This window comes from Anguilla rostrata, chromosome 14 (genome assembly GCF_018555375.3).
Source record: "Anguilla rostrata isolate EN2019 chromosome 14, ASM1855537v3, whole genome shotgun sequence".
Classification (NCBI taxonomy): Eukaryota; Metazoa; Chordata; class Actinopteri; order Anguilliformes; family Anguillidae; genus Anguilla; species Anguilla rostrata.
In genome coordinates this window covers 35,405,623-35,421,217 of record NC_057946.1, presented here as the reverse complement: position 1 = coordinate 35,421,217, position 15,595 = coordinate 35,405,623, and the positions used below count along the sequence as shown (strand labels likewise).

Below are 15,595 nucleotides of genomic sequence, written 5' to 3'. Positions count from 1 at the left end.
TTAACTGAAAGCTGATTGGTCAGGGCACTTACCCATCTGCTCAGGCTGTCTGACTCTGCCCTCATGAGGGAAGGCAAGCCAGCAGGGGGCGCTGTGCAGAGACTGGGTGATGAGGCAGAAGTGGACAGAGGTGGTGTGGGGGCGTGCTGAGTGGTGGGCAGGGCTGGGTGGGGCCAGGGCACTGTGGTGTGGGGCGTGGGGTCTCATTTTAGGCAGGGGCTGACCACAGTGGGGGTGGGAGGGTACACCAGGGCTACGTTGACCCGCTCCGAGCCGTTCTTTGGGCAGATGATCTCGGTCATTCCCTCTGGCCGGGGCTGGCTGAGGAGCTCACCTGCAACAGAACAAAGTCAGAGACACATTACCTTCCATTTCATACATCAAATTTCACAGAGAGAGAGGGGGGAGAGCGAGAGAGAGAGAGAGAGAGAGAAGAGAGAGGGGGGGTGAGAGTGAGAGAGAGACGGAGAGAGAGAGAGAGAGAGAGAGAGACGGAGAGAGAGAGAGAGAGAGAGAGAGAGAGAGCTCTAATGCAGTATATGTCAGAGACAGGCTGTTTGCTGATCTCTTCAGTGTGCCAGCACAATGGACCAAAGGCTCTTACAGGAAAGTGGCCGTGGTTCCTGCTGGTTTTACAATTGTATTTACTTAAGGAAAAATAAGACAGACTCACTTTGTTGAAGGCTTAACACTCTGCAGATATCTCAGTATAAAGGTTTCTTGATCAAATTTGAGCACCAAAGCATTACTTCTTGATCTGTTAATGTAAAACGTCACTTCATAATGATTTTTATTTTAAATGAATACTTCTAGCATGTCTTTGCATAGGTTATGTGCACTGGTGATGTGCACCTTGGCAGGAGCCATTCAACACCCTGTTTTTACGACTCTTCATTGGCCCATCAGCACATCCAACATGGCTGCCACCAAACTCACTTGCACCTCTACTGTTCTTCTCATTTGCAAGGGCCTATATTATTTCTAGGCTGGTCCGATTGCTGCAGGTTAGCACAGGCAAGCGGGTATCTCTGCTCATTTATCCTCTCTGCACAGCCAGACGGTGTAACAATCAACATGATTCTTAATGGTGGACAACCACAAAAACTGAGCTACCTGCCACGGTCTCTCAATAGTGTCAGCCTACAGCAACAAGGCTACACGTAGAGGGCCTATCCACTTCTACTCTTAGTGATTTGATCTGACATGTTTGGTGAAGTCACGTGCAACTGCAGCAGACTGCGTGCGCATCATTGGTGAGAATGTTCTGCAGTGGTCTGATACAACAGTGAACCAGCACTGGGGTGTACAGCTGGGAACAGGCCCGGAAAATAATTGGTGTCAAAAACAGCTAGCATAGGCACCGGCTCTCCAGAACCGTAGCGGTGCACCGCTGGTCCACAGCGATTCGCCTGCGGACTGACTCTGCTAATCAGTCATTTTAAACCGGCAGCCCCCCTGAGCCTCAGTAGCAGATGACAGCAGCGACTCCACTCCATTTTATAGCCCTCACTCCATCACTGTTCCTGTTCACACGAGTCCTCAGGCTATTTCTGCCATGCTCTCCGGTAGTGATTTTCCACCACTGACATGTTCTCCTGGTCTTGTTTATTTAGCCTGTGTTACAGCCTCAATGCTGAAAGACCGGTTGGTTGGTTATGGCTGAAAAGCAGTGCACAAATTTGAACAGTATAATTACACACAAACCCGCGCAACATGTGCAAACAGGATTTTCCCGACAACCTAAAATCTGAGGCCAGAAAAACAAATTCAACAGGCCAGACATGATGGGTAAACATTTAAAGCATTTAAATGTTCAAAGCTGAAACTTTAAAGAGGTACACCTTACAAATCTTTTAGACTGGCTGTGTAGAAAAGTGGTTAGGGAACTGGGCCTGTTACTCAAAAATGATAGGTTTAATTCCCAGGAGGGGCACTGCCATTGTAGCCCTGAGCAGGGTATTTAATCTGAATTGCATTAGTAAATAACCACATTGAACATTAAAAACTGTAAGAAGTAAGTTGCTCATTGGAACATTTATTTGGTTGCAGTGTTGACTGGGAGTGACTTGCACACAGTCCTTTGCTTTCTTTTCCCCCAATTACTTTGTTTGACCACTAGGGGGCATCTGCACTTCACTGCCACGGCAGACTGCCGCACTGTAAAATGACAACTGCTTTCCTTGGGACTTTATGAGGGGCTCAATAGGTCCTTTATTGTATCGCCCTGGAGACAGAGTAGGGATTAGGTGCATGGGGTTCGTGACTCAGCCCTCAGGCAGGTAGTGAGTGAGACATGTGCTAACGCTAATCAACACTATTGACTCAGGGCTGTTTCCTGAGTGAGGGCAGAGCGCTGGGCGTTGAACGCGATGCCCGGGTGGCGAGTCACATGCTCGGCTCTCCCAAGAGCTCAGCAGGATGGGAATAAAAAACAGAACTGCACGCTGCCCCAAACGACCAACAGACAAACGGACAGAACCAAAAGCAGAACTGCTCACTGCCCCACGCGACCAACAGCTAAATGGACAGAACCAACAGCCAAAGTCTTTTTCCTGCACACACACGATTCCTCCTGACAACCACCACCAAGAGCCACTTTAATTCAGTACAAACTAACAGTTATCACTTTAGACTGCATACTCAAATAGATAGACAGCGTAGCTTTTTTTTGGCCCACATGAGGAAATTCAATTGGTTATAAAACGGTACAACAAAAAACCAATTAATTAAAATAATTAATGGAAAATAATTAGGGTCAAGGGTGAACAGCTAATCAACAAATACAAGGAAACGCCGATACTGCCCACCAGGAGGCAGAGAGAGCCCGGCTGGGTGAGAGGCTCACTCCTTAATCATATGTGCTGACAAACCCATTAGACCTAGCGCTGTGATCGCAGCCATGGTGCAGTGTGTGATCTGACTGATGTGAATGTTAACATTGCATAACTGCATAAATATATGGGCCATCGCCCTTCCTAGTTCCTTTCTGACACATAATTTGGGATGCCCTGTTTGTTAAAACTAGTGTGGAGGCAGGGAAACTGCGGGGGCATGGGTGTAACTGGAGCCGGAATGGTCAGTGACCTTCACAGTTCTCCCCGGCGTATACCCCTCTGCAAACCCGCTCAGCCTACTAAGGTACGATGGAAGGTTCTGGTCTCTGGCACTCATCGCGAGTGCCAATCAAAAGCATACTACTCCAGTTTTTTTTTTTTTTTTTCAGAAAGACCATGCTGACGAAGCCAACAGCTGCATCTGACATTACGTCAAATCTGCACATCTAATAAAAGTGTAAACGTGTGTCTTTACGATTAAACTATAGACAAAACTACCAAACAAGCACAGGGGCCATATTAACTTGTGCTACAGACAACTGTACTAAACAAAATGCTACACATCACTGTAATGATTTCTTATTATGCTTGAGAGTGCACAGCGATAACCAAACACTGTATGGTCAGTCTCAGGTGTCATCCTTGGCACAGCAATGTGGGCTTCCCCATATAGCTTCTTATGTGATGCCTTTCAAATCCCTGAGAGCTACAGGGTCTGTGGCAATCGCTGAAATGCAAACTGTGCAACCAGAGGCCGGAGACAGATACAGCCAGTCTGCCCGTGCAGACTGAGCTTCAGCTGTTCCTACCAGTGGAAGGACCTGATGTCATGGCCGTGGTTATCAGCCGTGTGCAAGGCCATGATTTTACAGCAGCAGCAGCAGCAAGTCAGTCAGAGATAATGGTGTAGCGATCACAGGCTTCAAGCTCAACATCTATTTAGGCAAAGCTGAGGATGGAAATTTCCGTCCGAGAGTGAGAGGGCGAGGGCGAGGGAGGGAGGGAAAGAGAGCGCGAGAGAGAGAGTGAGAGATTCATGCAGCACATCACCTTCAGTGAAGCATGTAATTTGTCCTAACCACTCTTGTCACTGTTATGTTAAGGAAGCAGATCCGAAGCAGGAGTTCTGACCCAATCAGGCAGTCCTTGGGCAAGAACAGGGCATGCTGGGATTGTACAGGGGATCAGCCTAGCGGAAGTGACAGCAATGCATCACATCATCCCGCCTGTTCACGGACCTTAAAGCAGGGCTCCGGGCCCTTTAATACTTATATCATGTGGATGTGTTGGGTCTCATAGCCTGTCTGCTGCCAGCCCATCTAGATGGTGTCAAGGTCATAGAATTTTCACTGTTTCACATTTACGTCTGAAAGCACAGCAGTCTCTCTGTCTCTGTCTCTTTCCTGAATATTAGAGTGGGCCTGTCACAGACTCACAGACAGGGATGGGTAAAAATACACTATCATTTGAATTTTTCTGATTTGCCTTTTTAGGTCTCTGATTGTCCAGTCCATATTTTTATGTCAATCTGTACTTTTGTTTTAATCTGTATCTTTGTGTAAGGCACTTTGGGCTGCATATGTTGCATGAAAGGTGCTATTTAAATAAAGATATTATTATCATTAATAAAATAAAATGTACAAAATCTACTTGAATAAATTCATCTATAAACTACAATCTAAACAATGGAAGCACAGAAGTTTTCGGGTGTCACAGAGGTATCAACCATTATTGCATATGAAAACAACCAGTATTGCATATGAAACACATACTACACGCAAATACATATATACAAAAAAACTGCCCATTCCTGGTCCAGTGCCTCCCTGGAGACATGCAGGACCTTGGAAATGTTCTGTCTGAAGGCAAGAAAGCACCCAGAAGAACATCATGTAGGCTATGCATTTCACGATGCTGTATACAGGGAATATATGGCTCAATGACTCTCCTGTTTTTTGCCCCAAATGCTACATGTGCAGGGTGGGGATCCCCTTGCTGATTGCAGGGTGGCAGTCTATAGCTGTAAGGGAACTGAACTTGTAACTGAAAGGTTGCAGGTTTCAGTTCCAGCTGGGAATCCCCAGCGGCTAACACAAAACATTTTTATATCCAGCTCTATAAATGTTTATAAAAATGTAATGTGTTAGTGGCTCAGGAGAAGAGCGTCTGCTAAATGTTGAAATGACCTTGGCAAGCTCCACCCAGTAAAGTAAAGGCCTAGGGGCAAGCTTCGCCCACGTCTAAGTAAGAAGGCGTACAGTGGAAAGTTGTACGGTAAATTTAAACTTCTGATGGTTCCAGAAGCTGCCATGGGACATGAATTTGATACAGTGAGTTAGGTGTGTCACATTCTATTACTCAGGTACTTCAGGTTTTATTATTTTGTTTTTTCCTCTGCAATTTAATCCTGATATCTGATACCAATCTAAAATGGCAGCAACCCACTTGAAAAACATCCCGGTACATCACAGTTTTAGAGCTCACTGTAAATTTGCATTTTCCACACACGTTTAATATACATGTTTGCGTTGTGTGTGTAAAAGGGTCGGCTTGTTTGCCAAACCTCTTTCGTCTTTGACAGCTGCAAGTCCATACCAGATCTTGGTTTTGCCAGGGCAGGTGCAGATAGGCAAGGGCAAAATCCCAGCCTTTAAACCCCAAGCTGCTGCATTAGCCATGGGAGCCCTATGTGCTACCCAGTGTACTGCGATAAAGTCAATGTCCCAGTGATGTCCACTTAGCAATGGAAAACTGAACATACTTCCTTGTTAAAAGGTTTGCTTGCTCCATCCATATCCACATTTACCCATTATTTTTGACCCTCTTCCTGAATCAGACTGAAACTAACAAACAAGACGCGCACGACACCAGCTCATCCGTAGCCATGGATGAGCCAATCAGCAGCCCTCGTCAGCTCAGCCATCTATATAAAATACAGACTCTTCCCCAGACCACGGTCAATTTTCTGATACTGGTTTGAACAAGTCAGTGATTGACCGCTCTCTGTAGCTCCACTCAACATGGGGCTGAGGAAGAGTCAGTTTCCCACCACTGACACGAGTGGGCATTGGCTCGCTCAAACACAGGGTTGGGCAGAAGTGCACTAATACACAGATGGATACATAATTCAATATACCTCCCAAATAAATGTGTCTGTAAACTGCAATCAAACCAAACAGAAAAGAGGGGATGAAGTTAATAAAGTAGCCTACATGCGAATACATGTCATTTCAAATACTGTCCTTCCTGAGACATCGCAGGAAGAGGCAGGGCCTGTTGCCCCACAGCAGCAACTCGGCAGGACAGGGGGGGAGAGTCCTTTTTAAGCATAAGGAAACACAAGGTTGATCAGGGTTAGCGAGGAGCGCAGTTTTGGCAGTTGGACCACATGCACGTGCCGGCCTGACAGTAATGTAGGAATACCGATCGACAAACTTGCAGAACATCACCCATTGTGTCTGCCAACTGCTTTCCGGGCTATTAGAAATTCAATAGTGAGAGTGTCACTGACAATATTTACTTACAGATCGATATGAATACGAATTTGGGATATATCTGGATACTGTGGTGATGGGAGTACCTCTCTCTCTCTCTCTCGCTCTCTCTCTCAAAAAGCCTCTTTCTCTCACAAAATGCAGTATTCACGTGACCAGGTCGCCAGAGGAGTGCAGTTTGAATAAACTGCCTTTGCTCAGCGGGGTTACAGCCGAGGCTATATTACATAACCAGCACAAAACATTACCAAACACAGCACAGCACAAATGCTCTCTTCTCTCTGATGTGGGTCAGTCCAGCCCACTCAGCCAAACAGAAACGTCCCTCACTTGAACCTCAAAGACCCCCCATACCCCCCCCCACGCCAATCAGCGCTGGCATACAAAACATGGAGTGCTGGTGCTTGCTCGGTTGGGGGGGTGGCGAATTTGGCTCTGACTTCAAGGCCCTAGAATATGCTGTTGGTCCCCCCCCCCCCGCCCTCTCCGAAATAGCACTGCCAGGTGGAGAAACCATCCGCATTCCTCTCCTCACCAGCCACACTCACTCACTTCTGCTCCCTCCTTCGCCAGCCGCTAGATGATTTCCTTCTTTTTTTTTCTCTTCTTCTGCAATGAAAAGCTTGGAAAGTACCTTAAAAGGGAAAAAAAAAACAAAAAAACTCTGGACTCTTCTGGAAAAAAAATGTAGCTATTTTCCTGTCTCGAGGAAAAAAAAAGAAAAGAGAGAAAAGAGCAGAATTCCTGGCAGGACGCTGGAAGCCTAGCGTAGCGGTCAGGGCTCCGGCCAGCAGCCCCACAGTGGCGTTCCGAGGCCTCGGCGGCGCGCTTCCTTCCCCTTTGTGAGATTCCCGGCTTGGGACAAAGGAGCGTGGGCCGCCCCTTTGTGTACCATCCGGCCCCCCCTAACCCCCACCCCACAGGAACAGCCGGGGGAATGCGCTCCCGAGCGGCCGATGCGTGAAAGCATGTGAGCATTGTCCCCCCCCCCCCCCCCACCCCACCAGGTCTCCACCCTCACGCTCTCCCAACATTTTCTGCCTTTTAGCAAAAAGCCGCTGCTAGTCAAACGATTCAGAACGGGAGTCCCTCAAAAACTGGCCCAAAATACGCTTCCAAATGCGGCGACATCGCTTCCTGTTTTGCATGTGTGGGAGGAAAAGGGGGGGGGGGGGTGACTCTCGTGCACCTAGGCACATTAGTGCAGTGGCATTTCCTGTTTCAGCTGAATGAACCTCGTGTAGAAAAGTAAACACTCGAACCAAGAGGCAAACATATGCAAATGTTTATGTTAAAAATATGTAAGGCTTGTGTGAGTCAACACCGCCCCCGAGCCCAGCTTTTTAAGGCATCTCGGTTTGTTCTAACAACCGATGACTTGGCAATCCAGCTACGTTCCATCGGCTTGCCTCATGGGAATGGCTGCTGGAACACTGTTTTTTTATAGATTAAGGAAGAGAAAAGAACAAGGGTTTACATTCTTTTGGCTTTCACTGGGCACAGCCATTCAAACCCATAAATATTTCGCCGTCCAAATCCTTCTAAAAGAACAATGCTAATTTCTCTTTTTCTAGGCTCCCCGTGGCCGACTCCCCACAGGGAAGGCGAGGCTGTATCCTGCGCGTGTCACTGCAGCATCCGACTGGCTGAAGGAGAGGACACCGCCTGAGCCACTTCATCACTCGCACACCTCCTCACCCACTGCTTTAACTAGCGTCCTCTATTAAAGCCTGTTAAATCAGGCTGATTCATTACCCTCAAAGCCAAAACCAAAACCATAAATATATTATCTGAGTCCAATTAATAATCAAAATAAAACGTTGTCTCAATTACACAAGAATTTAATATTGATTTACAAAATGACACTTTAGAACCTCAAAGTCCTGTGTCATAACATTGTTTTTGTATTACCTCTTTGTACATTTTAATGTACCTTTCAAAACGTGATCTCTGATGTTTACTCTGTTCATAGCAAAAAGATATGATAAAGACCATTCCCATACTAACAGAGCCCTATAATTCTAACCTCTCAAAATCAGAATCAAATCAGGAAATCAGGCTTCTCAGACAATCGTCGTCACAGCAGAATCTAAAGATGCTCACTCACACACAATGAAGCTGAACTCACGGTAGTGGCAGTAGTGCGCTGAGCAGGGTGTACATGCTGTAGGACTACGCAGAGAAAATGCAGCAGACATCATCTGACGGGGCGGGGGGGGGGGGGGGGGGTACAGACACTGTGACAAAGCTGGCATCTCTCCCAGGTCGGGACAATGAGAAAGGCCTGTTTGCTGGCCGGTGTCCACCGGGCCTGACACTGTTACACGGCGAAGCGGTCACCACACACACACACACTCTCTCCTCTTTCACAGCTCTATTTACGGATGACATTCATAGATGAGCAGCGCTGAGATATTAATGGACACATAAAGCAGAGTTGAAGGATAACCCTGCAGCAGGTTCCTCTGGGCCTAGGGTCCAAGCAGGGCAGCTAGGAGGACTCCGTTGACTATGAAAGATAAACGCGGTCGCAATGAATAAAAACTGCTTATTCCTCTCGAAGGAATTTCAGAGAGACAAATCCCTGGTTAAACCAGGAAATCCCCACCCCGCCACCTCTCGCTGCTGGTTTCCCCCATCAGCTCCTGCGGTACCAAAGCCCTACCCCAGGGGTATCCACAAATTTCCCCGTTATTTCCCTGTTATTTCCCTGACAGAAATTAATAGCCGCCACAGAACATTTCGCGAGAAGAGGCCCCACCCTCATCACCCCCCCCCACCCAGGGCTGGCTGGGCTGTCACTAATTAATAATAGGAAGGAGCCTTTTCCTGCCTGTGTTAAATGTGTAACACAGGAATGAAGGACCCATTTGAGCAACGCACACAGAGCCAGAGTACGGGGCGCTGAGTTTGGCCTGGTCTCTGGATCCTTGCAGAAGTGCCTCCAGGGGGCAGGTGGGATAGGCAAACAGACAGACAGACCCGGGGCTTGTGGGTCAGCTGTTCACTGGGGATTAAAATGTATTTTTACTGCAGACCGTAATACACCCAGAGCACAATGCATGCGGTACCCAGATGAGCTGCTCCTGTGATTATGACAAATTACCCATGATGATTTTGGCAAAGAAGCGCTACCCCCAGTTCCTGTGTTAAACCAAGAGTATACAGCACACAAAGTCCCCGCGATTTGTCATATCTCAAGGGCGTCAGGACAGCCTTGGAGCAATTCGAACGGTTGAGTCTTCAGTCTCGCGTCGGACAATGGGCAAGATTTCTGCTGTCCACGTCTGTGATTCGCATGCCCCAAGCTCCCATAGTTCTTTGCACATTCTCAATGAAACGCTTCATCGGACTATATATTACAATGCCTAATCAAATCAGTTTTGCCGAGCGCAAAACAATTATAAAAACATTTCATTTAAAGCTTATGAAAAGGAATCAAGCTATGTTTGGCATAGATTACCACCACAATAAACACAAGAAGCTATACAAGTTGGAATATGGAGGGAACTTTTCCTCTAACAGCACGAGGCAGACACAGCCCACCAGAGTGAAGGGGTTTGAAAAATGTTTGCCTTTTTCCCCCCAGCTCAGACCAGAGAGGAACAGACTGTCGCTAAAACATCCTGTTCCCTGGAAGGGGACGGGCCACGTGACGTAAGTATGCATTCGGAGCAATGTGTTCTGTCGCCAGCCGGCCCCCCTCTCTCCCTCCACCTTTGAGTTTCACCCAAACCTACAGCATTCCATGGGATATCCTATCAAATTTACTGGATATGGAAATATTTATTTTAAAACCTAGATTAAAATTACATTGGAAACTCAACTTTGAGAACTCTCTGGATTACAAACACAGAATACACACATTATTATTAATAATAATAATAATAATAATAATAATAGTTATTGTGTTTCTTCTCTTTATTTCACATCAAAACTTTTATGAGTGTTCCAACAGACAGATGAATAATAATTCTATATCAACACCTCACACTCTAACCTTATTTTATCTACGGTCTCTGGAACTGTGGCCAGGGGAGGCTGAGTGAGACAATGTTAGGCAAGAGCAAAGGCAGCTATGAACCAGCAGAAACGGCCTGAGTCACAGCGAATGACTAAAGAATAAAGTCAGGAATGCGGTCATGAAGTCTGTCTCAGTCAGTGAGCTTCCCCGGTGGATCCTGCACATTGTGGGAGTCTGGTTTGCCTGCAGCGGGTGTTTCTGAACTCATCAACCGTATCGGTTACAGAGAGCCAGCTGCGCCATTCACCAGAGGCCAGGCGGCTGACCCCAGATCAGTTTGGGCTCAGAATTAAGCCCAGGCAGGGGAGAGAGCAGCAGGCCCCAGGCACGAGGCCACCAGCTGCTGCTGAATGAGCTCAGGGCATTAACACTACAGAGTGTTAAACACAGTCAGGCTGACCACAGCAGGGAGGGACCCAGGCACACACACAGGGGCACACACACACACACGCACAGACACACACACACACACACACAGACAGGGGTACACACACACACGCACGCACAGACACACACAGACATGCACACACACACACTCACACACACACATACAGACACACACGCACACACACACACACACACTAGGCTTAGCAGCCGTCTGTTAAGTAATTCCGTGTGTGAATTAGTGATTTGCCTTGATTAGATTTCCATGCAGCTGGCTGACCAGACTGCGCTGTTAAAAAGGCCAATGGGCGAGGCCGTAGCAGGAGCTCTTAAAGAAAACCAGAACTCACCGAGCGTTTTTCCCTTGGACAGGAAAACGACGAAACAGTACTTCATAATCAAAACTAGAGGAAACTACACAGTATGTCTGACTTATTTTTAGGTGACCGGTTCATTAATGATTCAGTTATTTTTTTTTTAAAGACAAAATCTGTTGAATAATTTCTATTTCAGTCTTTTCCAACAATACAACTGTGGGTAGTTGAAAGGAGCTAACAAACAGCCAAATCAAGCCATTGACTGGACATGTAGAACGGTTTCCTGCTTCCAGCAGCCCGGCTTTGACAGCCCAGGCTAAGCTGAAAGGCTGTTTGCCTGTCCAAACGCAGTCCCTCTGTGCCACACCCTAAAAGCGCACAACTGCTCCTCTCCTGAAGGTCAAAGATGACTTTTCTTAACAAAAATCATAATTTCAAGTTTTGCTACAGACACAACCAATATTATAGCTGCCTCAAACCAAAAATGGTTATGTTAGCTTAAACCCTGTTTTGTTAAATGTGCCATCTAATCTCCATGACAACCAGACATACTTTATAGGCAGACAGCCATTTTGACTCAGTCAGTTCCCGTTATCGCACTTGCACTCCAGGAATCAGAGGATGAACAATACGCTGAGCCAAGGGAACGTCCCCAAAAAATCAACTTATTTCACATTCAAATTGCAGAAAAAGAAGACACTGCATTCCTCTGCGCGGTGTCCATGACGACGCTTCGACTCGTCTGCGTGTTTGCTCTTCACACCACGGCCAGTGTGCGGAGCGACGCGATTGGTGTAGACTTCTGGATGGACCGTAGGTCGATACAAACCGGTAATGGAAGAGGGCTGTGGTCTGGCAGGGGAGGACAGTCGCACTTTCTGTGATCAAATAAAAAATACCAGCCCCGAGAAGAAAATGGATTTGTCTGGGGGGGGGGGGAGTGCCTAACATCGGCATCCCCTCTGTCTGCATTCACTACCTCCCCACCCCCCGGTTCACAACGGCCATCAGCCACCCCCCACCGCCCGGTCTGAAAATGTTCTCCTAAGAGCCCCCCCCCCCAATCTGTCCTAAGGTGGTAGAGAGGTCAGAGCCACGCCTGGGCCCAAAAACGACCAATTCTGACCATTCTTGCAGCGGTTGCCACGCAACCATCGCAATGGCTGGGACCTTTCAAAATAATTGCATAGAAATCTGGCAGCGCCACACACAGCCTGTTGGGGTCCTCGAACGTGGACAGGACAGGAGGACAGCTACACAGCAGCACCTGCGAGTTCCATATGCCTGTGGTTCAGTAGCTTAAGCCGGGGAGGCAGTGAGTGAATTTTAATTATACGGCCTCCCCTCCCCACAGCTGCAGCCGGAGGATCAGTCAATAAGACAGGCAAAATGCAAGTGATTAGGCCGGCTGTACTGTCACAGGGAAAACGGCTGGGCTCTTTAATGAGCTGCCTCGCGCAGGGATCAGCCTCCGTTTCCTATTCTCACCCTTAAAAGTGCTCAAGTGTGCAAGCAACTTATTAATTTATAACCAAAGACTCCTTAAGAATGTACAACCTGTTGTATTTCAAATGTAATGTAAAATACGGGTTCCTCTATTTTTTGTTTTTAAATAGATTGGAAACCATGCCCATTCAGCACAAATTCAACATGTGCTGGTTGGGTTTTTGAGCATTGGTTTTGTAGCGATGGCTAGCATAGTAGCAAGTAGCAGCCGTGTGGATGAAAGCCCTAAACCTAATTTAGGCCTTTTAGCCAGCATGTGCGCATACTGATTTCCCAGGCAAGCGCCACTATCGCGACAACTGTGCTCTGAGATAATGAACGCACAAATGTATCAAAATCTTCATTGCAGCCAGTCAGTCATTTACATAGCAGCTCATTTCTTTAGCCGACACAAGGCCATAATACCCTGAATGAATACACACGATAGGAGTGCTAAAGGGTGGTGACGAATGGGGAGCCAAGACGCAGCCAGAAGAGGCGGATCTTCAGTCCGCATCGGAATATGGCCGGCGATTCCGCTGTCCTCGCTACCCTCGGAAGTTTGTTCGTTCCGCCACAGTGGAGCCAGTAAAGACAGGCACTGCGGCCAGGCAGGGAGGGGATGGCCAGATGCCCCGAGGTTCGAGGAACGGAGAGATCTGGCCTGCGTGCAGCACAGTGAACAAGAGCCGATTCTCTTTAGAGAAAGAGACGCGCGCCCCTCCACTGCCAGCGCGTCCTCATCTCAGCCAAGCGCACAGATCGCTCCAGATGCACGACAGACGACCGTCTGCACGGAGGCTGGGCTGGTGAACGGCAGAGCCCCTGGCAGGCTGAAGCAAGGCTGGAGGAGCCAGGAGGGAACTCCATCACATGGGCAGAGAGAGGGAGGGAGGAAGGGAGGAAGGGAGAGAGAGAGGGGGAGAGGAGGGAGCGAGAGAGAGAGAGGGAAGAGAGGGAGAGGGATGGACAGAACTACATAGTCACTCTGGTGTAAATTATTCACTGGGTACACTCTGAGTCACAGGAGCAGATGTCATCCGTGTGTAAATACCGTACCACCGCCTGTTCTACAGCACCACACCGCAGAGGAGAGGACTGAGCCCTGCAGCGCAGTCACAGAAAATCACTGTCAGACCACTGGGAAAAAAAAAATCTGGCAGATTTTACATTTGTTCTGATATGGGCCAATCTTCCACAGAAACAAGTCATCAAACAAACAAATGAAACTCAGGTCTGCAGACAGTAAAGGGCTTTTGGGATAACATCTGCAAAACTGCGCTGTTCTCGTTTTAATGTCTAGTATCTCCACTCCCATCCATATCCATGACAACATGCCAAAAACAAAACTAACAAACCCAAAGAGGCCTCCCACTTCCTACTCATCGGCAGGCCAGGAAGGGAGCATGCCTCTTAAAATAGCCCTGTCCCGCGAGTGGTAGGAGAGGAAAGAGAGCGCACGCATCCCCGAACTGCATGGGTCCCGCCTACCCTCAGAGTAGGACCGCTGTCCCAGAAGGCCGTGCAGCCCATATGAGGCCCAGGTGCAGCCGTGACCCACTTCTGTGGCCGACAGCCAATGGCGAGGCTCGGAACCCGGTTACGCAACCTGACGCAGATGGGTCGCATTGTACAGGACAGGCCCTTACAGCTTAAAGCTGTTTACTGTAACTAAACAGCCATTATTTTCCAATTTCCCTAAAAAACACATGCATCTGCATGTTTGTTTCACAATGTCTAATTTGTAGAATATTCCATAGGACACGTCAGAATGGATTAGCCTCCATTTATGGAGTTAACCTCTTTAGTTAGGGTTGAGTAAACATCCTAAAAATAATAAAATCCTAAAAATTTAAAATAATAGTATTTATTAATATCATTATTATTGCAATGTTAATATAAAAAAATGAGTACAGTTATTAGCATTAGCACCGCATACAAAAGTAAAAGTGAATGGTGGCATACTGCCTTCTGCACCGAGAAGCGTTCCTTGATTCAGAGTGACCTCAGCATTTCTGATGCCACTCTCGGCCTCCCTGTGTTCAGTGCAGAGGAAAAGCATTAGTCACTTGTTCCTCAGGAACTAATCCGCCCCTTTCGTCTTTTATTCTGATGTCCCACAGTATTAAAACCGCGAGAGTAAACATGCCAAATGGTGTTCATATTTAGCTCAGTCACATACTCCGCAGACACAGAGAAGACTATAATAGCCAGCGTCTGCGTGTGTGTGTGAGGAAACCCGTCTGCTAACAACGCAAATCCACCGGGGATCAGCGTTGGCTAGTTAAACTGGTGCAGGATGAGATTAACCTGGGAGAGTGAGGGGTAATCACATTAACCCTGTGAGCATGGGAGGAGCGGGGGGGCGGGGCTCTGATTGGTCTGCAGTAGGTGCAGGGCGGGGTCAGATTTCGCTGCAATGGCAGGCCTATGTCATCGCAGTGGTGACATCACGGCTGACACCAACAAGCTTTAACAGTATAGTTGAGATCAGGGATGCACAACGGCTCCCAGATGCACTCAGAAAAAAAACCTTTTGTAATATCACACTGCCCAGCCCAAGTTGGACAGATTACACATCACAAATTACTCTGCCATTAAATCATGCTGGATATTTACTGAAGCAAGATAATCTCACCCAAGGGCACGGCAGCATTAAAACCTACACATTCAGATGACTTACATTTTTCAGTCAACTCCTGATAATTGCATTACTGCTACTGACTGTTGGAAGCACGCTGCTGTGGCCAGCTGCACACTTAATAAAATGGAATATGTAATTATCAGAAATGCAATTATAAGGACTCAGCGTTTCTATTTCAACAGTTTGACAGTGACAACATCGTTTCGACAGCCCTAGTGGAATTATTCAGGGAAAAAGGGATGTTTATGGGTGCAGGGTGATTGGTTTCTGGGTTGTTCTGGAAAGTCTACCCAGCTCTTTGGAAGTCCTGCCCGATAAGCAATATCTGTCTATCAGAAATTATTGCCCTAGAACAGGGCAGCTGCTAATCTTCTCTGTTTCTCGAGCCACACCCCAGGGGGCCTCAAGACCAA

General features: G+C 47.4%; 1 protein-coding gene across 1 annotated transcript in view; it reads right to left on the bottom strand.

Moving 5' to 3' along the window:
- Nucleotides 1-15,595, bottom strand: part of mfhas1 (multifunctional ROCO family signaling regulator 1) — a 41,870-nt gene that overhangs the window by 2,639 nt on the left and 23,636 nt on the right. The window contains exon 3 of the mRNA XM_064308314.1: nt 33-334. Coding sequence (XP_064164384.1) covers nt 204-334 — 131 coding nt within the window. The 3' untranslated portion in view covers nt 33-203. The remainder of the gene's footprint in view (nt 1-32; nt 335-15,595) is intronic.